The 24810-nt window shown below is 38.3% G+C and overlaps 1 protein-coding gene across 9 annotated transcripts in view; it reads left to right on the top strand.

Moving 5' to 3' along the window:
* Window positions 1–3696: 3696 nt before the first annotated feature.
* LOC106085267 (E3 SUMO-protein ligase PIAS2) overlaps window positions 3697–24810 on the top strand; it is a 38344-nt gene continuing 17230 nt past the window's right edge. For 3 of the 9 annotated variants that reach the window (XR_009398270.1, XM_013249440.2, XM_013249441.2), the window contains exons 1-8: window positions 3699–4221; window positions 14738–14913; window positions 14981–15506; window positions 15569–15809; window positions 15888–16122; window positions 16184–16350; window positions 19075–19175; window positions 19241–19394. Coding sequence is in view for 8 of the 9 variants with exons in the window: in XM_013249440.2 (XP_013104894.2) it covers window positions 3997–4221; window positions 14738–14913; window positions 14981–15506; window positions 15569–15809; window positions 15888–16122; window positions 16184–16350; window positions 19075–19175; window positions 19241–19394 (1825 nt within the window). In the remaining variant the exon portion in view is untranslated. Of the gene's footprint in view, window positions 4222–8728; window positions 9016–14737; window positions 14914–14980; window positions 15507–15568; window positions 15810–15887; window positions 16123–16183; window positions 16351–19074; window positions 19176–19240; window positions 19395–24810 lie in introns of those variants that run through there. The other 6 variants (XM_013249436.2, XM_013249435.2, XM_013249437.2 and 3 more) reach the window with 4 other exon arrangements.

The following is a 24810-nucleotide window of genomic DNA, read 5'->3' as shown; positions in this document are numbered from 1 at the left end:
TAAAGCCAGCAGCATGAAATTTTGCACAGATACTTCTTTCTGATGTAGGTGGCTGGAGATTCCAAATGGGGCATATCGGTTTAGATTTAAATATAGCTCCCATATAAACCCAACTTCCGATTTGACTTCTTGAGCCCATAGAAGCCTCAATTATCTTCCGATTTGGCTAAAATTTTAAACAAAGACTTGGGTTATGACTTCCAACATCCATGCCAATATGATCCGAAATAAACCGATCCCCGAATTTGATTTCTTTCAACCGATTTTGCTGAAATTTGGATCAAAGACATGTGTTATGACTTCCAACATTCATGTCCGGTATGATCCCAATCAGTCTATAAACAAATATAGCCCCCATATAAGCCGATCCCCGGATCTGACTTCTTTAGCCCTTAGAAGCCTCAGTTTTCATCCGATTTGGCTGAAATGTAGATCAAAGACTTCAGTTATGACTTCTAACATCCATGCCAAGTATGATCCAAATCGGTCTTTAAACAGATATAGCCCCCATATAAACCGATCCCCTTCTTCAGCCCATAGAAGCCTAAATTTTCACCTGATTTGACTGAAATTTGGCCCAAAATCCTATCTTATAGGGTGATAACGGCCCCCTAAGTACCGATTTCTCGATTTGACTTCTGGAGACCAAAATAATTCAAATACAAACTCAGTTAATAAGGGTAAAGTTTTAGCGGTATCCATGGATTCGGCCCGACCGAACTTAGCACGCTTTTAATTGTCAAGGCTGCAAAGTACTAGATCGTCGTTATTCATATAGGATCTAGACATGTCCGTCTCTATATTGGTTGAAATCACTCTACAGCCTGAAGTTCAAAGATGGCGTATATATCTTGCTGTAGCACCCTTTATACCGATCTCCCGAAAAGAAATCTTGCGTTCAAGTCTTTTTTTTTTTGCTCCGATTTCAATAAACAATCGTGCCGAGTTTGGAAAAAGCGATCTTCCTGGCAGGATCATTTTTCAGCGGTGGTTATCCCCTCCTAATGCTGGCGAGATTTGTGAGGTACTTTGCCATGTAAAAACTACTTTCCAAAGAGGTGCCGCTCTGCGGTACGCCGTTCAAACTGGGTTTTTTAAAAGGAGACCCTTATCATTAAGCATAAAATTGTTCTTTAATGGAATTTTCATGGGCAAATTTGCATTTTTGCATCTATCGATTTAAGTGTTTGAGCCCAGAAATGGTCTTTTACTTCCCATTTTCGCCGTTACAGCGAGATGCATGTACGCCTCAACTTTTGAGTATAGACCAGATTTGACCATATTTGTATACAGCTGCCACATAGCCTTGTTTTCCGATTGAAGCCATTGAACGCACAACAGCCGCCCCTGGCCCCTCGCTATCCTTGGCTTAGTTCTGCATTCTTAACGAATACACATAAACGACACTAAGTTACGACGATTTTTTTTCATAGGCACTCAGTATTTGTGCGAGAGCCGGTGCCACCCGACCTCTCACTGAGACTCTCCACTCGATACCGCTGATTGTCCGCGACTGCAGTTGCAGCTACTCCGTATGGAGCATTTCACTATCTGCAACCTGTGGACGCGCCCGGTAGCTCGCAGCTAAGCTTCTCGTGATAGCAATGAACACCCCACAGATCGGACCTCAATGTTCCAGCCCGTGTGGTGCTCAAAGCTATTCCCTTGCCGATGGTGAAGTGGCCGATTGAACCAAGCTCAAACATATGAGAGTTTCTCTCTCGTTCGCCTGGTTTCCTTCACTGAAATTTGGTATGCAGAAGTGGTTTGACCCCAGATACACGAATCTGAAGTCCGTTTTTGAAGCAAATCCTCTGAACCCCCTTGGATCCCTCTCTTGGAGGTAGGTGCTCCAACCTAGTCAGTATGGGTGTCAAATGAAAGGTACGAAGGAGTAGATTACAATAGAAAGGCAAAACAAGGAGAACCAAACAATGGATATCCACCACCTCGGATTTATAAAGGACGTTTTTTTAGCTATAATCTTTTTAAGAACACTGTTTTAAACAGCTCACGCGCGTTTCGTGTTTTCTTTCGCTGTCAAACATCTCCAGTTTGGTCTATAATTTAACCATAATCGTACATATATGAAAGTATGGTCCAATCACCCCCTCATTCAGGAAGGCTATTAAAGGGTATAACACAACTAATTGTACCAAATACATCGGTTAAACAATTCACGTTTTATGGGCGTAAGAAGTTAAATCGGGAGATCGGTATTTGTATGCGGCAGCGAAATTGTTCAATAATTGCGCATTTTATAGGTCCAAGACCTTAAATCGGGAGATCGATCTATATGACAGCTGTATCTAAATATTGACTGATCTGAGCCATATGGAACACGAATGTCGAAGATGTCGAAGGGGCGAACAGAACCGATTAAGCTAAATCTTCGCGAAATCGGGTAATAAATTCACAATTTACGGGCCTAAAAGCTTAAATCGGGGGATGGACAGATCTGGACCAAACTAAACAAGGATGTCGAGTGGTCTAACATAACTTACTGTCCCTTATTACATCAAAATTGGATAGTAAATGCGCCTTTTATGGACCCAAGTCTATAAAACGAGAGCCCGGTTTATATGGCAGCTATATCCAAACCTGGATCTATCTGGGTCAAAATAAAGAAGGATGTCGAAGGGCATAACATAACTTACTGTTCTAAATTTCAGCAAATTCGGACAGTATATACGCCTTTTATGGACCCAAGATCTTAAAGCGAGAGATCGGTTTATATGACAGCTATATTCAACTCTAGACCGATCTGGGCCAATCTAAAGAAGGATGTCGAAGGGCATAATATTCTGTTCCAAATTTCAACAAGTTCGGATAGTAAATGCGCCCGAGACCTTAACCGATCTGTGCCTTATTGAACGAGGATGTCGAGAAGCCTACCACAACAGCCTACCAATCATACCAAATTTCAGCGAAATCGTATAATAACTGTGAATAAAATGGGCGCAAGACCTGAAATCGGCTGATCGGTATATATGGGGGTTAAACAAAAACGGACAAAGCTTGGAGCTTGGAATGCTATTCCACGTTCGGCTAGTGGAACAAATGTTCTGTCATAGCCAATTAAAGTAAGTAAGTAAGTAAGCTTTTCTTACATTATTTCAACAGACTTCAAAAATATTTTATTTATTTTTTATTTCTTTATTGTTTCCGTTCAGTACTACAAAGCCAAACAAGGCCTATTAAATATAATACAATAATATAAAAAAGACTGAGTAACAATACTGAATTTCAAGATATTGATTAATACTATAATAATAAATATAGTTAATAATAAATACAGTCAAAAACGAAAACTCTTCTAAAAAAATCGTTCGATTTTATCTTGTGCGCTGGTTTTCCTTCCTTTCCTTGTTTCTCTTATGTTTCTTCTTTCGTGCAAAAATATGTAAAACTCCATATAAAAATAAACGTATAAGGATTGATACACTATTCGGCTTTTCACGTGAGCAACTGTCAAACTCCATATAAAAATTGCAAACACAATTGATTGTTTTTAACAACTAAAAATATCATACAACCTTTTTCAGTAGATTTTCTTTGAGTGTATTATTTTTAAAACTCTTTAATCAGAGGTATGGCATCACTTTCAATTAAACCATATACCATATGAACACCACCTACAATACGGGGAAAATGTGGCATGGGCGAAAATGTGGCAGCCCTCTTAGTTAATATCTCCATTGACAGCTGTTTCGCAAAGCAAAGCATTCGTATCCTTGATTCAGCGACATAGAAAATTTTCCACCGCTTGAATGTGTCAAAAGTGCGCGAACCGATACCAAAAAATTGGACTTATTGATTGTGCTAGTGTTTTTATTTTGGATTGTTTTTATCTTTGGTAGATATAATTTAATGATTTTATTTAGAAAACAAAATTTTTTTGCAAACAGGGATACTAATTTACCCAGAACTAATATTGCATATTGTGTGCGTGTGTCGTGTATTGAAGTTACATAGTTTACGCATAAAGTATTTGTAATGCGTAAGACGCGTTCTCAAACCCATGCAGAAAACGCCGTACTCTCGGGCAGCGCCACGAGCAGTTCGCGTTCCGGAGTGGTATCCTCGTCCACGCCGTCAAATAATCCAGCGCCTTCATCTCAACAACAATACCAAATTAACTCCAGCAATACACAGAAGCGAAGTAATACTCAAACACAGTCGGCGTCCGTATCTAGTTTCGTTGATCCATCTCGCCTTAAGGTAGGTCTTAGGTTAGCCAACAATTACTGTTTTTCTGGCCCCACGCATCTCATTTTTGCGGAATTTGTTGCCTTGTTTACTGCTTAACCAAAATTTTAAATTCCGTTTGCCCTAATTTAAAAAAATGCATTTTTGGGTATAAATGGGCATGGGTTTTGTTTAATTTTGCTTTTTTTTTTATTAAATATCCCAGTATTTAAAAAAACACTTATTTACGATGGCGGTGTTCATAATAGTGGTAACTTATTAATTTAATCAAACTTAAGAGCTTAGTTATTCGCACTTCAACGTAATGTGATGTTATGGCTACGCTTATTGGGATGGATATTTTGCTACACATATCACGTTGGTATCATGACATAATTACCAGGTAGCGTACCGTAAACAGCTGAGTACAATTTTTTTTCTCGCGAAGTGCACTATTTGTCAACGAGATTGTGGTTGTGTGGGTGTATTATAGTGATGTATAGTCTACATCACTTTCACTATGTGTGTCAGATACAAATAGATCGCTCTCTAATCGGCAAGGATTTGTCATATGTACTGCACGTTTTTTATTCACATGTGTCAGCAATTTTTTTTCGATGAAAATAGAGCTCGATTTATCAATAATAGTTACATGTTTTTCCAACACCCGGTTTTAACATAAAATATTTCATATGTATCAGAAGAAGTCGTATGACAAATACGTATCGTCTGATAGCAGCTTTAAGGTGGTTATTAAGTTCAGCAGTGGAATTCTCTAAACTGTTTCAACGAAAATTTGAGTTTAGTTAGTTAAAAAACGATAGCCGAAAATATGACGATTTTGGTATTCAGTAGCCACTTTTAACGATAATGGGCATCATTAAAATCAGCTGTTTTCTTTAAAAAGTAGAAATTTTTCAACTAAACGACGTTAATTATTGGGAATTTACTTTAATGAAAGAAATAAAGACAAGTATTTACAATTGTTTTAGAGTATTTTTCTGTTGTTTGTTTCTTAATACATTTCAGATATAATTAATAAACGTGATAGTGTACTTTTCGTATTATGAAAAAAATTCCGCAAAGTTCTTATACGAATAAATTTATTTATAAATAAACTATAAAGTATATATATTCTTATCGTCATGTCATTTTAAGTCGATCTAGCCATGTCCGCCCGTGTTTCCGTCCGTCAGTCTGCCGAAAACACGCTAACTTTCGAAGGAGTAAAGCTAGCCGATTGTAATTTTTCACAAATACTTATTAGTATCGGTCCATGTTTTGATATAGCTGCCATAAAAACCGATCTTGGGTCTTGACTTCTTGAGCTTCCAGAGGCCGCAATTCTTGTCCGATTTGGCTGAAATTTTGCATCGTGATATAACCGCCATATAAACCGATCTCCCGATTAGATTTCTTGGGCTTCTAGAGGGCGCAATATGGTTTAACTTTTGCATATGTCGTTTGGTATGACTTCCAACAACTTTTCCAAGTATGGTCTATATTGGCATATAACCTAATATAGCTGCCATATAAACCGATCTCCCGGTTTTACATTTTGTGCTTCTGGGAGGTGCAATTATTATTGAAAATATGGTGCATATATCAATCGGCCCATGCCACTATGGACATACACCTAAGCCAGTAATCGGCTTGTTGTGCGCTCTAAAAACTATGAACTAAACTCTAAAAAGAAAATTTGAAGTTAGAAATTCCGTGCTACTTACAAAATTCTTAATTGTTTTCAATGCCAATCCCCAAAGTTGGTTTATGACTGGTGCAGGTATCTGTTAGACGCAAAAGCCGGGCAATGACAAAGGAAATGCTCCAACGTCTCATCATCTTCCCCGCATGCCCTACACATGCAATCACTTGCCGCACCGATATTACATAAGTGAGCTCGTAGTCCTATGTGTCCCGTTATGATACCAATAGCTATACTGACCTCCTGCTTGCTTCCTTTCAGTAATAGACTCGTCTTCTCACGATCTGACCGTTTCGCTGTTCCACAATGTTGCATGCCCATTCGTCGCCCACTCTCTTAACTCGGACTGCGTCGTCCCGAAAAGCTTCGGGTTAATCAAATTTATTGACGGCAGTCCTCTGGCCTTCACCGCCAAATCGTCTGTCCTTTCATTTCCCCTTACATCGTTATGGCCCGGCACCCAAACGATGCGGGTTTTTCCATTCTCAGAGAAGACGTTAATCACCTTACATGATTACTTTCTTAAAAAACTACAGAACTCTCAATGATAGCATAATACTTTTATTAAAAGTTTATCATATATTATAGGAAATTTTCAAATGAATCAGCAATTTTTCTAGCTTCAAAGTAATCAAGAAGAAATTTCGCGAAAAGCAACCATAGTCCCAGCCTAAAAGTTTCAGTTGCACCTGTACTATTAACATAGAAAAATAAAAACCGTCATGCACATCACAAGGTACATTCGTGGCAATTTAATGACGGCTCAATTGTTTAGGCAAAACAACTAATTGAACTGTTCAATGTATACTGCGCCTATATCGTATTAATCGTCTCTAATTCCTTTAATTTCCTTAGTTGCCTTTTTTTAAATATGTCCTTAGATGCCAAACTCTTGAATTCCCTTATAACTCTTTTGGCCTTATTGCGACATCTACAGTAATTTCTCGAACTATACTCACTTTCTACCTAGATCCTAAATGCAGGATCCCTTACATTATTGTATGAAATGCAATTCTTAGTAACCTATGCGATGTCCTTTTCGTAGAGGAAACTTCGAGGTTAGTTCTGGCATAAACCAATGCCAGTGTAGTGTGAAAGTTTATTTTTTTGCTAATTTGTATGATTTATACATTGGCACCAAGTGCATGGTTCGAACAATACGGAACCCGTGGATTGGACATTAGTGACGTACTGGATAGAAAAGTTGCTTCTCTCGATTCTTTTAGAAATTTAATACAAAAATGTTCCCTCTTTTTGCATCTTTAAAATAATTTTCTCTCATCATCACCAGTTTCTTTTAGGGATTCATCTAAATTTTATAATGTGGAAAAACCAACTAAAGATTGTCCGCGACAGCCGTTGCAGCTACTTGAAAAATCCCATAATGCGCAACCTATGGACCCGCCCGGTAGCTCGCAGCTAAGCTTCTCGTGACAGCAATAAACACCAAACAAATAGCCAAAGTTTTGCTATTTGCAAATTCATCTCAAATACCTTATTTTAACATATATCTCCGTTTATCACTCGACCTTTACCCATTTTTGGATGGAAATCGCCATTTAAAGACGTTTAAAGCAAAGCTACAGATTTGTCTTTTACGAATCTATTTCTACACATCGCAATACGTTTTTTTGTTGTTCGAATTCCCGTTAAAGCAAACTCTTCAATTACACTAAAGCTAAATTCAAAATCGACAAACTGGCAACAAGTTTCTCAACTTTTTTGCTTTTGTTTAATTTCTGTAATTTTTAGTCGTCATTTTTAATCGTTATATGGTATAACGGTGCCGTCTTTCGGTGTATCCAGGGTTCACTTAAGCTGCTTTTACACGATCAGATGTCTTGTAGCAAAATAGCAACTCTGAAAGTTGCAAACATCGTGTCGTACGTTCGAATTTTTTTTTTAAAAAAGAGCTTTTGCTTCATCGAACTTACAATGTAGACACATATGAGAATACATGCCGATTAGAGCGCTATCTGTTGGTATTTAACGTGCATAAGACAAGTCTTATTAATACAGAAAGTGACAGCTCATATTGAGTTCTAGTGGAAATTGACTACAACAATGAAGGTGGAAAATTTTTTCAGCTGGGGTAGTGACTTGACCTGGCTGTATACTACCATTGATCGAAAATTCAATAATTCCCTTTGCTTCGATTAATTGCGTGTGGATGTCAGATTTTAGTTTGCGCCAATAGCAAAGATATACAATATGTTTGCTCGCATACTTTTCCAGTAAAAATTTGTGGAACAGTAAGAACAGCCTTTGCGATCATTTGCTATTAAATTGAATTAAACAGTTGCCTTTCATAAAACTGCTGTTCCATCAAGTATGCGACTTTTTGGATGCCAGATGTCGTTAGTAAAAAGGCCCTATCTTTCAGGTATATTTTAGTTGCAAGACGTTGGTCAAAACTGGCCCACTCTTTTAACCGATTTTCTTGAAATTGGATTTTTAATGTGTAGTTTTGAACAAGTGAACCCTTAAATAAATATATAGTATATAGTATACATGTATTTTTTATAGAACGTGATAATGGCCCAATCCCAACAAATACAATTCCATCTATGCGTTCAAAATTATCCCTAATCGACTTTTGCAAATGCCGTATCTTATAGCATGGGTCTTTGGATCTTTACCAATAGTATTTAAAAGATAACTGCCCATAAGGTATCAGCTGTTTTGGCGCCAACGATACGCTTTGCAGTAATTGCCAACCGACTTTCATATATACACCCCTGTCGCCGGTAACTGTGTGGTTGTGTTCACTACTCATACACAAATGTTTCCTCACCGTAAATAGTGGGAAATTTACACATCAAAGAAATTACCACTCGCCGCCATCATATTCTTGTGGACAGAATTATTTTATTTTCTCTGTAGAAGAAACACATTTCAAGTGAAGAAAAAATTCAAAAGAAAGAAAAATAGTTATTACAAGTATTTAGAAAAGTTCATATTGTGTTTGCCAAAGAAAAACATATCAATTAAAAATGTTCTGATCGATGGAAGCTAAAAGTATTTTGCAAATCTAGGCGAAAAGTGAAAAGGGTTTCATAGAAAATCAGCAAAAGCAACATAATGAAATACAACATTTGCGAAAATGTTAAATAATTGTTAAGGTACTCCTTCTTCAATCAAGTGGCCATAGTAAAAATATGAGTGAAAACTTGACAATTTTTATTTCAATTTTCCCAGTTAGGTTGCCAACTTATATTTTGTATCATCAGTCGTCAAATTTTTTCGTTTTTTTTTTTCTTTTGTTTTGACCCAGTGTGTTTGTGTGTGTGCTTAAAGGCTCGACGGTGTGTGCCTGTGTACTGGCGAGTATATGTATATGTGACTTACATCTGTATTAGTTATTGCAAGTTGGTGTTAGTGTTAGGGCTTCATTGTGTTGGTGCACTATGGTGTATTGTTGTTGTTGTTGTGTATATGTGCTTAAATTTGATTGCGTGTCTGTGTTTGTTTGTTGTGAGTGTATGCGTGATAAGTTATGGATGTGTGTTTGTCTATATACACATTTCCTTACGTTCGTATGCGTGAGTGCATATGTTTTTTTTTTACTCAGCAGCATTTTCCACTTCATATTTGCCTTCAAAACTCTACTTTTGCAGTGTATCCAGAGACCGAGAAACTTATCAACATTGTTCGAATTGATTCAACATGCTGCTGAGGATACTTTTACTCATTTGCTGGGTTCAAATATGATATTTGTCTTAAAAATCTACACCAAACTTATGCCCATAGTTGTAAACTTCTATGCGACATACATTAATACGTATGTTTGTTTGTGTATATGCCTATATGATTTATTGATATATTGCTGGACATTGCATGTTCTATAAAAATTCGAAAGGGGTAAAAGAAAATTTCTTTAAAATCAAAGTGTGGTGTCATCACTCTTGTAAAGCATTCTTTTAAAAATATATCCTAAATGAATATACAAATGTCTCCAACATTGTCGGTAGTTATCCTGCTAACCGTAATTCTCTGGTCATAGCTAAGTTATGAAGACCATGAAATACTCCTTTACAGCTGACTTGTGTCTTTGAATTTTGATCAATGATTTTCTTTAAAAGGTCTTAGTAAATAGGAATTGGAAAATCTTGCCCCAAGGAGCTTATAACCTAGTCGAACCGTGTGAGGGATAACTTAATCTGATGCTATAGGCGAAAAATAGTGCCAAAGACCAGCATTCTCTCGTTAGAATTTTAGTTGTAATTAAACATGTCCAATATTATCTGGATCTCTTGTTTCGGACATGAAAATCCAACCAGAAGTTTCCAGGTGGTGGTTGCCTGTTAACATGGTCGTTGTAGTCACATGCTTGCATGTATAGTTAGCGATCCTTGGGAGCTCTCTCACATGAGAACTGGCGTTACAGTCTGTCGCAGTTCGTCTGCAGCATTCTGGGAGGTATGGAACTTAGTCCACTGCGCGTCGCTCAACTGGCGAGTATACATAGGAGTCGCTAATGTGTGTGTAGTATATTCCACAAGTGCTATCGGTAAGCGTTTCGATGACTTTGTTTTAACTCGACTTTTTAGCAGCATGAGCGGAGAATTTGCAAATACTGCCAAATGTTGTTGTTGTTGTTGTTGTAACCGAATTTGTATGTGGAGGTGGTAAGCTCTTTCCGGTCCATAGAACCGTTCTAGCCATTTGTTAGTTAAATGCGCCAATATTTCGCTTTGTCTTATCGAGCATCATAGGCACTCAGTATTTAAGCAAGAGCCTTGCCGGTCGGTTTCTCACTGATCCGGTCGGATCTCCACTCAACCACAAAAATAATTGACTATTCAACGTTTCAGGCCTGTCTAGAGTGAGCCATCTTGGCGGGCGATAGCCTACTACTCATGCCTTTTTGTACCTTATCCCCGAGGACTGGCACGACGTATCCATGCGAAATACGTTCTTTACTCAGCACTTGAAAATTTCCAACAAAGATCGAGAGGAGTAATGCTTTGTTGTTTTTTTTAGCCACATGCTTGCAAGTGGGAGTAGAGAGCTTTGGGAAGCTTCTATTAAGGAGGAAGGTCGTTCGCTGGGGCGGTCTTATTCGTCTTAGTTCCTGGCTAGAGAAAAAAATCGGTCTGTTCGATGTTCCCTTATGCCAATCCTTTCCCAGCTGTAGTACATGATTATTGTTGTTGTAGCCTCGTCGGTGGAGGTAGAGATTCTGGTCAAGCTCACGCAGCAATCTTGTTGGGGTTCATAGGACCGATCGCCGTAGGAACCCTATGGCATTTGGTTATTTAAAGGCGCCAATAACTGGCCTCGTAATCATGATGAACACGACACAGATCGGAGCTCAGAGTTCTAACCTGTGTGATGCTCACAGTCATCCCGTTCTGGGAAGAGTGTCTTCTCTGAAGCCTATCCAATTGGCTTTCTTTTGTTGATAAAAGTCCGGCGGGTAATTCTTTTTATTAATGAACGCTGTTTAGACCAATTGGCATTACGAACTATCAATAGGTACTGCTCTTGCAACTACTTTAAAAGTTGTCATAATTTTTGGGACTGGGTGGATTGTGTACACACGGGCAAACATCTGTTAAAAATGCATTTCCTGCATACGCAGGAATGCCGTTCAGAAATCATTCAACCGCTAATGTAAGGCCTTTTTAAAATTTTGACATTTGTTGCATTCAGTGTGTTGTACGCTGAGGCGGCAGACCTTGCCCAATGAAGGAATCCATCGGGTCAATCCGGTACGTATAACCGGCTGCCAAGGGATACCAGTAATATGGGGCTGTGGTTACATTGACAGGGAATGGATACAATGGCATAATCGAATACCTTGAAAAGGTCGTCAAATGTGACTTGAAGTTTTTGGTTGTTGGTGGTTGTAATTCTATTCCCGGGTGGTTCGCCCCACCAAAAATTGTGCCCCAATTGGACATCTACACCGAACAGGACAATATGGGACTCGCACAAAAGATATTTTAGGGTAAAATCAAAATTTGTTATGTTATTTTATTTTTATTCCATACCCAATTTGCCTTGGTTAGGGCGTTCAACATTTCCAAGGCCCCATAGGTCCTTCACAGATCCAAATTTTAGACATTTTTTTTTGCATATTTGTAATCTACTCGTTAAAACCTTTCGTTTGCTTTTCATATTTGCTGTGTTTTGTTTTAGTACTGGATAGACAAGCCGTGGAGGACAAGAATAAAACGCAAAAAAAGTTTCCAGTGCAAGTCAATTGGTTTGCCGTGAGGTGGTAACACCATTTGTCAACTTGTTAAAACAATACGAGGAAAAAATATTATAATTGTTGTTAATGTTGTTGTCAAAATCACTTTAGGGAACAACACCGATTACGCTGAAATTTGGTATGTAGATGTGGGATGACTCCAAAAGAACGAATCTGAAGAGCGTTTGAGACCCCTTAGAGTCCGAGTAGATTACAAATATGCCGAAAATGTCTAAAAATTTTAACGGAGAAGGTCCCAAAGGTTCATGAAATAATGAACCCCCTAACCTAGGCAATATGGGTTTGAAATGAAAATAAAATTAAAATTGTTTATTTTATGGGATCCCGATGTACTTCGCTACACCCATAAGTGCTCGCAGCACCCTTTTGGCATGGTTCAAATTTGAAAATAATTTATTTTCGTATTTAATTTCCAAATACCTTTCATTAAATTCCCATATTGGACCTTTTGGGGCATAATTTTTGGTTTAAGCAAACACTCTGGTCCCAAATTTTTGTATAAGTTATGTATTATACTCTCAAATATCTTTCGTTTGAGTCCAATATTGTTCTGTTCGGTGTGATGTCCATTTTTTTTTTGATTCATTGTTATTTATTCATCTATCCGACCCATTGACATACAGATTAAGTGTGAGGCAGCCACTGAGGCTATGGGACTTAAGGCGATGGGACAATGGGTTGAGGATAGGAGCAGCTCATACCATCGCGATATAATCGAGGCGACGATTTAACCTGGAAGGAAGGGAAGAGGTTTCCGATCGGTTACCTGAGATGAACATTGAAGTCGAGTGCGAGGTACTGCTGCCATCGGCACAGTCTTGGATTGACGGAACCCTAGTATTGCCATCTGGAAGATCATGTTACACTGATGGATCAAAGCTAGAGGGGGTCTACATTGAGAACTGACTGCCTGACCATAATACGGTCCTGCAGGCGGAGATCCGGGCGATCACGGAATGCGTGAGGTAGTGTGGTGCTAACGCGAGGACGTCGAGTGTGAACATCTTTACCGAGAGTAAAATTGTCATAAGGGCAATTACAACCAGAACGGTTAGGTCACGAACAGTCTTGCAGTGTAAGAAGGAGATTAACGCCTTCTCCGAGGATGGAAAAATCCGCATCGTTTGGGTGCCGGGCCATAACGGAGTAAGGGGAAATGAAAGGGCAGACGATTTGGCGGTGAAGGCCAGAGGACTGCCGTCAATAAACTTGGTTAAACCGAAGTCTTTCGGGTCGACGCAGTCCGAGTTAAGGGAGTGGGCGACGAATGCGCATGCAACATTGTGGAAAAGCGAAACGGTCGGTAGGACGGCGAAAATCCTATGGGGGATGCAGATCGTGAGAAGATGAGGCTATTACTGAAAGGAAGCAAAAAGGAGGTCAGGTATCATAACGGGACACATAGGACTACGTGCTCACTTATGTAAAGTCCGTGCGGCAAGTGATAGCATGTGTAGGGCATGCGGGGATGATGATGAGACGTTGGAGCATTTCCTTTGTCATTGCCCGGCTTTCGCGTACAACAGATACCGGTACTTAGGTGGAGACACAATATCAGACATGAACCAACTTAGGGGAGTGGTATTGAAAACAATTAAGGATTTTGTAAGTAGCATGGAATTCCTAACTTAATATTTTCTTTTTAGAGGTTCTTTATAGGGCCGATTACTGGCTTAGGTGTATGTCCATAGTGGCGTGGGGCGGATTAATATCTGCATCCTATTTTCAACCCAACCTATTTATTTATCTCCATATTCACAAAACTTAATGCATTAAAGCTGCATAAAGTTTTGTGAATACGGGCAGCAGCCCTTGCCGATGAAGACCTCCATCGGGTCAATCCGGTACGTACAACTGGCTGCCATGGGCATATGGGTATTAGTATGTTGTAATTGTACTTTATTACTTCTATATTAAAAATGTCAACATATTTCCAATTTCTTTAAAAAGGGCATAATTTTGTAGTGGGCGTACCACCTGGGAATATATATAGTTTCGTGTTTTGCTCTCAAGTACATTTCGTTTGAATCCAATACTGTCCCGACCGGCCTACATGTCCGTTTAGGGGTGTTTTTGGGTTGGGGCGAACCACATGGGAATAGACTCCAAATTTTTATATAAGTTTCGTTATATACTTCCAATTAGTTTCGTTTTTTAGGGTCAATTTGTTATATCTAGTTCGTACTCTACGCTTTAATACCTTTCATTTGATACCCATATTGACCCAATCGGTAAACATGTTCATTAGGTGGGTTATGGGGTAGGGCGTTCCCCACGGTTAATTGAACCCAAAGTTTTTTACCATAAGGGCGCATAAAAAATTTCTCGTTTTTTGAAAATTGTGGGAGTGGCTCCGCCCCCCTCTCGGATATCACAAAATGAAGTACACTATTTTTACCAGGGGTCTAAACTCTACCATCGGCCTCTATCCCAAAAAAACGGATTTCAGATTTGTTTCAGCAAAATCTGAGATGTGCTGTAAAAAGCGCATTTTTGCAACCATACTTAAAAAAATTCTTTAATTCTTTAACGTTGACAACTCGTACTATACACCGAGGCAACAATACAATTACGTATGTTTGTATATATATATTAAATATTTTTCGTATTTTGTTTATTTTCAGGAATGTGAGGAGATGCTAAGTCTTCTTCGTGTGGTTGAACTACAAAAGATACTATCATATTTGAATATTTCCTTTGCGGGACGAAAAGTAGATTACCAAAGAAGTATAATAGCTTTGCTGCGCACCAAGTTCGATTTAGTAGCTCCAAAAATTCGCGAAGTCTATACACAATCTATGTAAGTATAATTTTTATATGTATATTTTTCTAAGAAAGACTTACTTTATTTTTATTTGAATTTCCAGAGTTGAACAGCAGTCCAATCAGTTTGGCCCTCCAGACCCTAAAAGAATGCATACACCAATGCACATGCAAACACATGCAGGTATGATTGCTGCAGCTTCCGGCGCTCCTGTGGGCGGTGCACAACAAATATTAAATCCAGCAAACGTAGCTGGTATGCAACCTGGTGTCCCACAGGGCAACAATGTGGTGCCATTTATGCACGCCATACCCACACAGATGCCTATACACCCGGATGTACGTTTAAAAAAGCTTGCATTTTATGATGTTCTGGGCACTTTGATTAAACCATCCTCGCTGGTACCACGCAATGCCCAACGCATACAAGAAGTTCCATTTTATTTCACACTGACGCCAACACAAGCTACAGATATCGCATCGAATCGTGACATACGCAACAGCTCGAAAATCGAACACGCCATACAAGTGCAATTGAGATTTTGTTTGCTAGAAACATCCTGTGATCAAGAGGACTGTTTTCCACCGAGTGTTAGTGTTAAGGTCAATAACAAACTGTGTCAACTGCCGGTAAGTAGGGAGAGTAGACTTCAAAATGGATCCCTAATATGAAAATGGTGATGTTATTGCAGAATGTCATTCCAACTAATCGTCCAAATGTGGAACCTAAGCGACCACCCAGGCCAGTTAATGTTACATCAAATGTTAAACTTTCACCCACAGTCACCAATACGATAACGGTACAGTGGTGTCCCGACTACACACGAGGCTACTGCATTGCTGTATATTTAGTTAAAAAGTTGACTTCGGCCCAGTTGTTGCAAAGAATGAAACAGAAAGGCGTTAAACCTGCGGATTATACCAGAGGTTTAAGTAAGTTTCACAACGAAGACGATTCTGTAAATTTTACCATTTTAATTAATTTATGACCTTTTTGATCGATTCATTCAGTCAAAGAGAAACTGACTGAAGATGCTGATTGTGAAATTGCCACCACAATGCTGAAGGTCTCTTTGAATTGTCCTTTGGGTAAAATGAAGATGTCCATACCATGTCGTGCTTCAACATGCTCACATTTGCAATGTTTCGATGCAAGTCTCTACCTGCAAATGAATGAACGCAAACCCACATGGAATTGTCCAGTGTGCGATAAACCTGCTGTTTATGATAATCTTGTTATTGATGGGTAATTAGATGCCTGCCTGCCTCTTGTACGTAATTTGCACTTATGTTCATTAATGTTTCAGCTACTTCCAAGAAGTGTTGGCGTCAAATCTCCTTAAACCAGACGATACTGAAATACAACTACACAAAGATGGTTCGTGGAGTACTCATAGTCTACGAAATGAAGGACAAGTCTTGGACACCCCGACTAAACCCGTGGAAAAAGTTGAAGTTATTTCGGATGATATAGGTAACTATTCAAAAAAAAAATGTAAATTGAAAATACAGTTCCATGTTAACGGTTTTGCGATTTTCAACGTTGTTTTGGCTGTTGTTGTACCTTAAGGTCTTGATGTATCTCTCTCTCTCCCTTGAAGATACTACCAATTTACAATTAGATGAGGTTGGGGATACTTTCATTACATTGGGCGAGTATCACTTTATTCGGAGGCAATAAGGTCCGTAATGCTTGCTCTGTTGTGGTCGATCTTCCATCAGTTAGACGAAAGTTTGTTGATTCACAAGTACTAGTTAAGTCAGTAAGAGTTCGATAGAACTATTCCGAGAAAAATATTATTCCGTTTTTCAGCAACATATTTTTATATAGAGATAGCAATGCTTGTCAAGCTCCTATAAGTGAGCGGAAACGTGATGGCATTTGGTTATTTAAAGTCGCCAATAATCCAACTTATCATATGGAGTGCCATAGGCACTCAGTAATTAGACAAGAACCAGTGTCGCCGGCGTGTCTCTGAGACTCTCCACTTGATACCGAATATTATGCGAAGGTAACGATCATCGTCAAACTCTAGGTGAGCAAGCTTCTTGTGGTCCATAGAACCGATCGCCGCCAATAGTTCGCCTTGTCATATCGTGTATAATAGTATCGATATTCAATAATATCGGGCATTGATACAGTATGTGCTTTGCCTCTTTTAATATCGATTAAAAATCGTTTAAAATTGAGAATTTAGCTGTACTTGGTAGTATCTGAGTTAAGGGCGAGGGCGACGATCGCATATGCCTTGCGGCATTGTGGATATATGAAAAGGTCGGTAGGACGGCGAAAATCCTATTGCGTTATCCAAAAAAGGTGAAGAAGAGTCTATTACTGAACGAGAGTAAGAAGTAGAGCAGTATAATTTTCGGTATTATTACAGAAAAAATTCAATGGTTCTGATCCCCTTTTAATGCTGGCGACATTTGTGAGGTACCATACCACTGCGTCACGCCGTCCGGACTCGGGCATAAAAACGAGTTCCCTTATAATTGAGCTTAGATTTGAATCGGTCAGAAGTTTTCCTTTGTCCTTAATGGAATTACGGGACAAAAGCAATACGACATATTCTGCGGTGCGGAAAATGATAGCATGTAGGGAAGATGCTGAGACGTTGAAACATGTTATTGCCTGGATATCGCGGCTACACAGGACGTAGAACAATTAAGGATTTTGTAAGAAGCACAAAATTCCTGACTTGAACTTCTTCGAGGTTACTTTTTAGCATATAGATAATCTTAAAGCGTTCACAGCGCCCAAATCTTGGGCATTTGTCGTCCCTTGAGCTTATTTGAAATAATTAGCTTACGTGTCTTCGAATTCGTAAGGTAGCTCCTCTACAATTCCCCGGCATATCTCCTATGACACGAAATGCAAAACTTATGAATTTCATTGAGAGATGTGCGACATCTTATTGAGAGATCTATGCTAGTCAAGAGCACCACTTATTTTATTGCTTGGTACAAACTATGTTGTTGTAGCCACATCATTCACGAATCACGTGACAATTCATGCGTGACAACAACTCACGACACACATCTATCGTCCAGTCACGCTTGATCTAGAGGTTCTCCCTTGCACAGCGGAAACTCTCGCTCTATATCATGAAGAACCACCTTGAGGCTTCTGGGCGGTGGATATCTGTTATTGTTGTTGTTGTAGCCACATTTTCATGTGGAGGTGGCGATCCTCCTTTAGGTGAGCAAGATTGTTCCGGTCCAAACAACCGATCGACGCGAGAACTGGGTGGTCATGGGTTATTTGAAGGCTGCATTATATCGAACATCATAGGCACTGAGCAAAAGCCGGTGCCACCCGATCTTTCACTGAGAATCTCCTCTCGATACTGCTGATTGAAGCTCTGTGTGGTGTTCATTGTTAGCACGAGAATCTTAGCTGCAAGCTACTGGGTTGATATGACAGGGCGAGTTATTGGCGCATTTAAATAAACAATGGCCACCTTGTTCTAATGGCGATCGATCCTTTAGACCGGAACGATCTTGCTCACACACAGGAGCTTTACGAGGGTCGCCACCTCCCCGTGAAAATGTGGCCACAACAACAACAACAACCTTTTATTGCCAGAGATACTAGAGCTCCAATCGACTCTACTAGCTATAACGGTATAGTACTTTTTATCAAATAGCTGCTCAGACAATCCATACTACCTGCAATATCTTGTATTGTATCAAGAATAATTTATTGCCCGTAACTGCTGCGTGAGCAAAAATAAAGCTCCCTTATTCTCATAACGATTTGTCCAGCAACAATGTCCTGAGGCATTATCTGCAGCATTAAATGCAATGCATTCTATAATGGTCCTCGATGCGACTTTGATGCACAATTAAGCTATCATTTGGATCCGGTGTATTGTGTATTGAACGGTAGCTGGCTTTTGGACCGCCGTCTTTCAGACCACAGCACCATATAGCTTTAAAGGTAGACGTAGAGCTTTCTTAATTATTACTCTATGAGTGCAGGGGAATTTCCCTAACTGCGAAATTCCACGTTCTCATCATCATACGCGGCGACAACGCCAACACACTTAATGTCTACCGTATTTTACTGAGTTGACTTTAATAAGCCGCAAATAATTGACGTTGTACGATATAGCAAGTTATAAATTCAATATAATTACTTCTAATATACAATAACAATTAATTAATAATTTTATTAATTCAATGAATTCTTTTGTAGAATTAATCACCACAGAGGATGTTAAACCAGTGAAGGCGGCTCCTGCTTCTGTCACAATAACTGCAACTGAGCAACCTTCTTCAACTACAAATAGTGAGACCGTAAGTTTATAGTTACCAACATTTGTGGGAAATTCTTAACGACACCGTCTATATACACGTTTTAGGTTGATCTAACCCTTAGTGACTCAGACGATGATTTACCATTGGCCAAGCGTCGCCCGATTGCCAAGCAAAATGCACAACAACCAGGTGCAACGTCGACGATGAATGGTAATGGCGGTGGTAATCAAAGAGGCATATATATGCCACCAAAAAATGGTACGTTGGACTCATTTTCGTACTAAATAAATTCACAACATAAAAAACTACCTAAAACAGTAAACAAATTATCTTGTAAGAGAGAAAAGTTAAGGAACAAAAGATATACAACACACATTCTATGTCTCGTATTGACAAAAAAAAAAGAAAAACAACATACGATGGACTATGTTACACATATACACACACAACAAACTTATATCTAAAAACGACACTTTTATTAAAAACATAATTTAGTCTTATCCTTCATTCTCGGTCTAGGAATGTATTTTTACACATACTTTGATTTGCTGTTTTCCTAATTTAGCTCTTGAACAAATCTAGTTTTATATCCTCTATGTAGTTTTAATTTACTTTTACTGTTTCATAGGCTTATTTTCTGATCAATTGTACAAATGTTTTGAATTCTTTTTGTTTTTCTTTTTCCAAATGTTTTGGGTATGCATTTGCGCCGCACAACGCAAGCGACAAACGATTTTTTTTCTTGACTTCTGGTTGTTTTTGGGCCTGGCGGGCCTCAATTTGGTTAATACAAATTGTAACTTGGAAAGTTTTTCTAATGCCTATATAGATTTTTAATCCCTTGGATAAATCAGTAATCTGTTGGTGCAACTTTTATAGGTTTTGAGGTGCAAACTGCTACCACAACAACAGGCTTTTATTTGTTAGAAGCCCCTAACCCATTCAAAAGACACGTTAAATAATGCAGAATCACCCCGTTAACTATGTACATCATGAATTGCGTTATCCCACTGTAAATATAAGGTATTAAGGATTTCCACTTATAAATCGCTTTGTTTTTGCTAATTGATTTTTCCAAATCATTTCTGCAAGTCAACATAACGTTTGTGGGATTCTGAACTTTCCTCACAATAAATTTGCCTAAGTCACTATGGCATTATGTAAATTGAATTAAGTTACTTCCATAAACTTATGGATTGGGCAGGTTAGGTTAAATTGAAAAGACGGTGCGGATTATAATCCGCCCATGTCATTATGAATATACACAGAGGCCAGTTTCCCCGAAGAGTTCTATATCAGGAATCGAGTAATGTTCGCCAAATCCTTAATCATTTTCCATTCTATGACCATAAGTTGCTTCAAGTCTGTATCCGCAACCAACTGCCACAGTTTGTTAGCTTCGAAAGCAAGCCATTGACATAGGAAATGTTCCAACGTCTCATCATTTTTCCTGCATGCCAGTTTTGCATTCGATCCTTGTCGAGTTTCCATAGGTGGGCAATTGTGTGTCGGTCCATGGGACCGATAGTCGCGGAAACATGATGGTCGTTGGTTATTTTATAGCGCCACTTCGAGTATCATAGGCCACTTCGAGTATCATAGGCCACTTCGAGTATCATTTAAGCAATAGCAGGTCCCCTGACTGGGACTTCCATTTGATACCGCTGATTATTCGCGACTGTAGTTGCAGCTTCGCTGTATAAATGAGCGTAGTATGGAACTACGCACAACCTGTGGACGTGTCCGGTAGCTCTCAGCTGAGCTTCTCATGAGAACGAAAATACTACACTGATCGTAGATCAAAGTTCCAATCTGTGTGTTAGTCCTTGCCGTAATATCTTTTGACGCACCTATTCTGCATAAGTGCGCCCGTAGTCCTATGTGACCCATTATGATACCGAAAGCCATACGTGGCTTACGTTGGTGTAATTCCACATCGATCGTAAGTCAAAGTTCCAACCTGTGTTTACTCATAGTTAGTCCTTGCCGTGATATCTTTTGACGCACCTACTCTGCATAAGTGCGCCGCCTGTAGTCCTATGTGACCCGTTATGATACCGAAAGTCATACGTGGCTTGAACATGGTTGGTGTAATTGCACGCAAACAAAATTAGGAAGGGAATTTACTACATTCTACTCGTTTTAAAATTTGCTGAGCTACTTTTTGACTGTTCGGTTCGTTATGTCAAATAGTTGGAAGCAAAGTATATTATATATTACCTTTAGCTAACATTACCTAGTTTTGTAAATCCCAAACCAAAGAATTTGTTAAGGACGGTACGCAGCTCTAGCGAAATTTTCACTAGCAAACATATGGTGACAAATACTATACATTCGTTTGATTAATCTATTTGTTGTATTTATTATATATAAAGCGTTATGTGCAAAAAAATACATTACATAGTGCAAAAAAAGTTATCAAGGCATTAGTTTTTCTCCAATGAAGCTGTATTACAAAGCAAACCGAAAACTTCGCTTCAATGTAGGGGCAAACCGTTTCTTAATGGAGTGTTCATGGGCAAATTTGCATATACCAGGGGTGTTTTATTTAGCCAATAAGCTGATTTTCGCGCTTAGTTTGTATGGGGAGAAATGCTATCCCCGATTAGTTAAACGGCTAATTTTATCGCCGTTTATTAAAACATAAGGTTTCATCATTCCAATTTGAATGACAAAACTAAAAGAGGAAGAACGCAACATATTTATTCAACGATTAAACGTTCTGGAATGGCAATTTGCTTAGGACTTTAATAAAATATTAGTTTTAAACTCCGGAAAACATTAAAAATTAAAATTACTTATTTTTGTTTGTTTTGTTGATATTTGATTTTTTCGGATGTGTGGCAGTGCTGCCAACATTAAAGTACAAAGCGTTTGGTGGGAAGAGCGTTTAATTTATCCATAATCCATAGCAAATCCGTTAAATGGTAAATAAAACAACCCAAGCAATGTACTTCCGATTGAAACGATAATTTCGCTAGAACTGAGTACCGGCCTTAATTTAACTCGTATCGCCCTGGTGTTGCCATATGGCAACGCAAAATTTTGATGAGTTTTTACAGTTTTTTGGCTATAAAACTGCAACGGTTGAAAGGTGAGAAGTCCGTCTTTCAAACAGGTGGTCCGAATTGATTATGTTCGATAAATTAATAATGAAAAATAGTTAAATTAGAAATTTGTCAACAAGTTTCAAACAAATCCAAATGTCATGACAGTCCTTCATCGGCAAGGGCTGCGGTCTTAGCGTACAACACACTGCTACAACAACAACAAAAATACAATACGTTTATAGAGGACATCAAAAAAAAAAATATTTCTCTATATGCTATACTAAAAAAGATATTAAAGCATAGGGGGCCGTTTTTTTTTTTTTTTTTTTTTGAAAAAACAAAATTTTGTTTTTTTTTCTGACTTTAATTTTATTCAGGGCGTATTCTCGCAAGAACTGTAAATATCAGATTTCTTTATAAAAATTTCTTGTTTTTTCCAAAAACTAACGCCTTTGTACAAAATCTCCAAAATGTTTGCAACATTTCGCGACCTTACTTTTGAACGAGCAATTGAATCATTCGTCATTCTTAGCCTTGGATTGATAATTCATCTGTATCGTATTAGTTTTATTGCATTGGCTTATTCGAAATCGCCTATGCTTGTCCCTAATTCCGCTTCAAGCCTTTTTGTTTTCTCCATATTATGTGTACTCTCAAAAATGCGACCGCTGTGGCCACGAAAGTTGCAAAGACCTCAACGGCTTTTGGTTTTTATTGCTGAACTGGCCCTAATTTTGTATGCCACTGATGTTGGCGTACGTCACATATGGTTACCCGGATTAAAGTTGCTTAACTTCTTCTGTCATTTTTCGTCTCAATACATTCTTGTGGCAAATCAAAATTTTTTGGATATTCACGCTTCGAAACTCTCGAAATGGATTCGTTATGATGGTTTCTTTTTGGCTCGCTTTTTATTGGCTGCATTACCATTTATTAGCATGTGGTTCGTCACTGGTGTTGCCGGACTAATCAAAAACATTCTGCGTTCCGTATTTGAATTTGTAGTTCATACATCGCCAGACATCATGCCGAGTGATGTAAATCAGTTGGCCAATGTTCCGCTAGATGATCCAATGACAAGACCGCAGGCAATTAGAAATGAGAAGCTTAATAGAAAGTTGGAACATAACGAAAATACAGTTTACATAGACCATGACCACAGTGAATATAGCTGTTAATTTTATTTTTGATGTTATTAACAATGATATGAAAAAGCCCAACCAAATGAATAAAAATTATTTACATTTCCAGTTTAAAAAAATGGATATATTTGATAGCGACTGAAGTTAATTTTTGTAATGAAAACTTTATGAATTAAAAATATATGTATTTAAAAAATTGGAAACTAACAAAAAATTATACTGTTGTTTTATTTTTCTAAACAAATTTATGGAGGGATAGCATTTTTAGCCCCAATGAAGCCAAAACCGCATACTTAATTGACTAAATAAATAAAAGCAATTAGCCTTTTTCAACATTTTTAAGGTGTAGTGTATATTCCTCCGTTCACTTTTCTGTAAATGGACATTGTTTTGTATCAATTTATGTTTCAGTTAATACTAAATACATATATTATGAATTTAATTCAAGTTTCATTACATTAATTACTTTTTTAATAGCGTCAATTAAGTTTGAGTCTGTAAACGAAACAAAAAAGAAGACAGTAGTTTAGATTTCAGCTCACCATTCCATATCTATTTGTTTAACTTCACTTTAAAGCTTCAAGTATTCGTGTAGTCCAACCTTTTTTGCTCGTTTAAGCCTAGTACTGACTTTATTCACTTTATTCAAGAAAATTGTCTATTAATTGATTGCGAAATATGCCGCATTGTATTGGACGACATAACACAAAAAAAATTATACAACGACACAAAAATAGCAACTACATTGAAACAGAGTTTTTGTGAACCAGTTCACGCGCAATTACGCAGCGACGCACAGGGGATAGAAACGAAAAAAAAAAATCTAAAAAAATATGCCATTTGAGAACGGATAGACATATGTCTTTGAAATTTCAAATGGTTAGAGCCAGGGTGGTCTGTCGGAAACTCCGACGTATATGACATACATTTCCGACGTATAATACATACGTCAAAAATCTTCATAAACCTAGCCAAAAAAAAACTTCAAATAACAAGAAATCGTACAATTAGTTTAAACTTTTGTGAATTTATGAAGATGGCAACACTGGTGCATAGGTTAGAACATGCTACTATAACGTCTGACTTCCTATCCCGACGAGAACATCAACACCCTTTTCTTTGCTGTTATTCTCCCTCACAAAAGGCCGAAACAGAATGAGCGCGTTGAGCTTTGGTTTTGAGCGTTGCTATGCAAAAATGCGACTCTGCACTCAAATTCTATAAAAGCAACGCGGAAAAGTTAAAAATTTTCAACTTTGACGCTTGAAACCGAGCATTATTCGATGTTGCCACACTTGAAGTAGTGGTTTTTGGTCGTCAAAGTTAAAAATCATATAATTTTTACGAGTTGCTTTTTTAACATTTGTTTGCAGAGTTACATTTTTCAACGCGATGCTCCTCAGAGCGCTCATTCTGTTAAGGGTTAAATACATACTTGCGGCATTTGTGAATATCTTAAGTTGGTAAACTGCTCCGGAAGGT

The sequence above is a fragment of the Stomoxys calcitrans genome, chromosome 5 (assembly GCF_963082655.1).
Source record: "Stomoxys calcitrans chromosome 5, idStoCalc2.1, whole genome shotgun sequence".
In the NCBI taxonomy this organism is placed as follows: Eukaryota; Metazoa; Arthropoda; class Insecta; order Diptera; family Muscidae; genus Stomoxys; species Stomoxys calcitrans.
The sequence above is the reverse complement of the archived record's forward strand: the minus strand, read 5'-3'. Positions and strand labels throughout refer to the sequence as shown.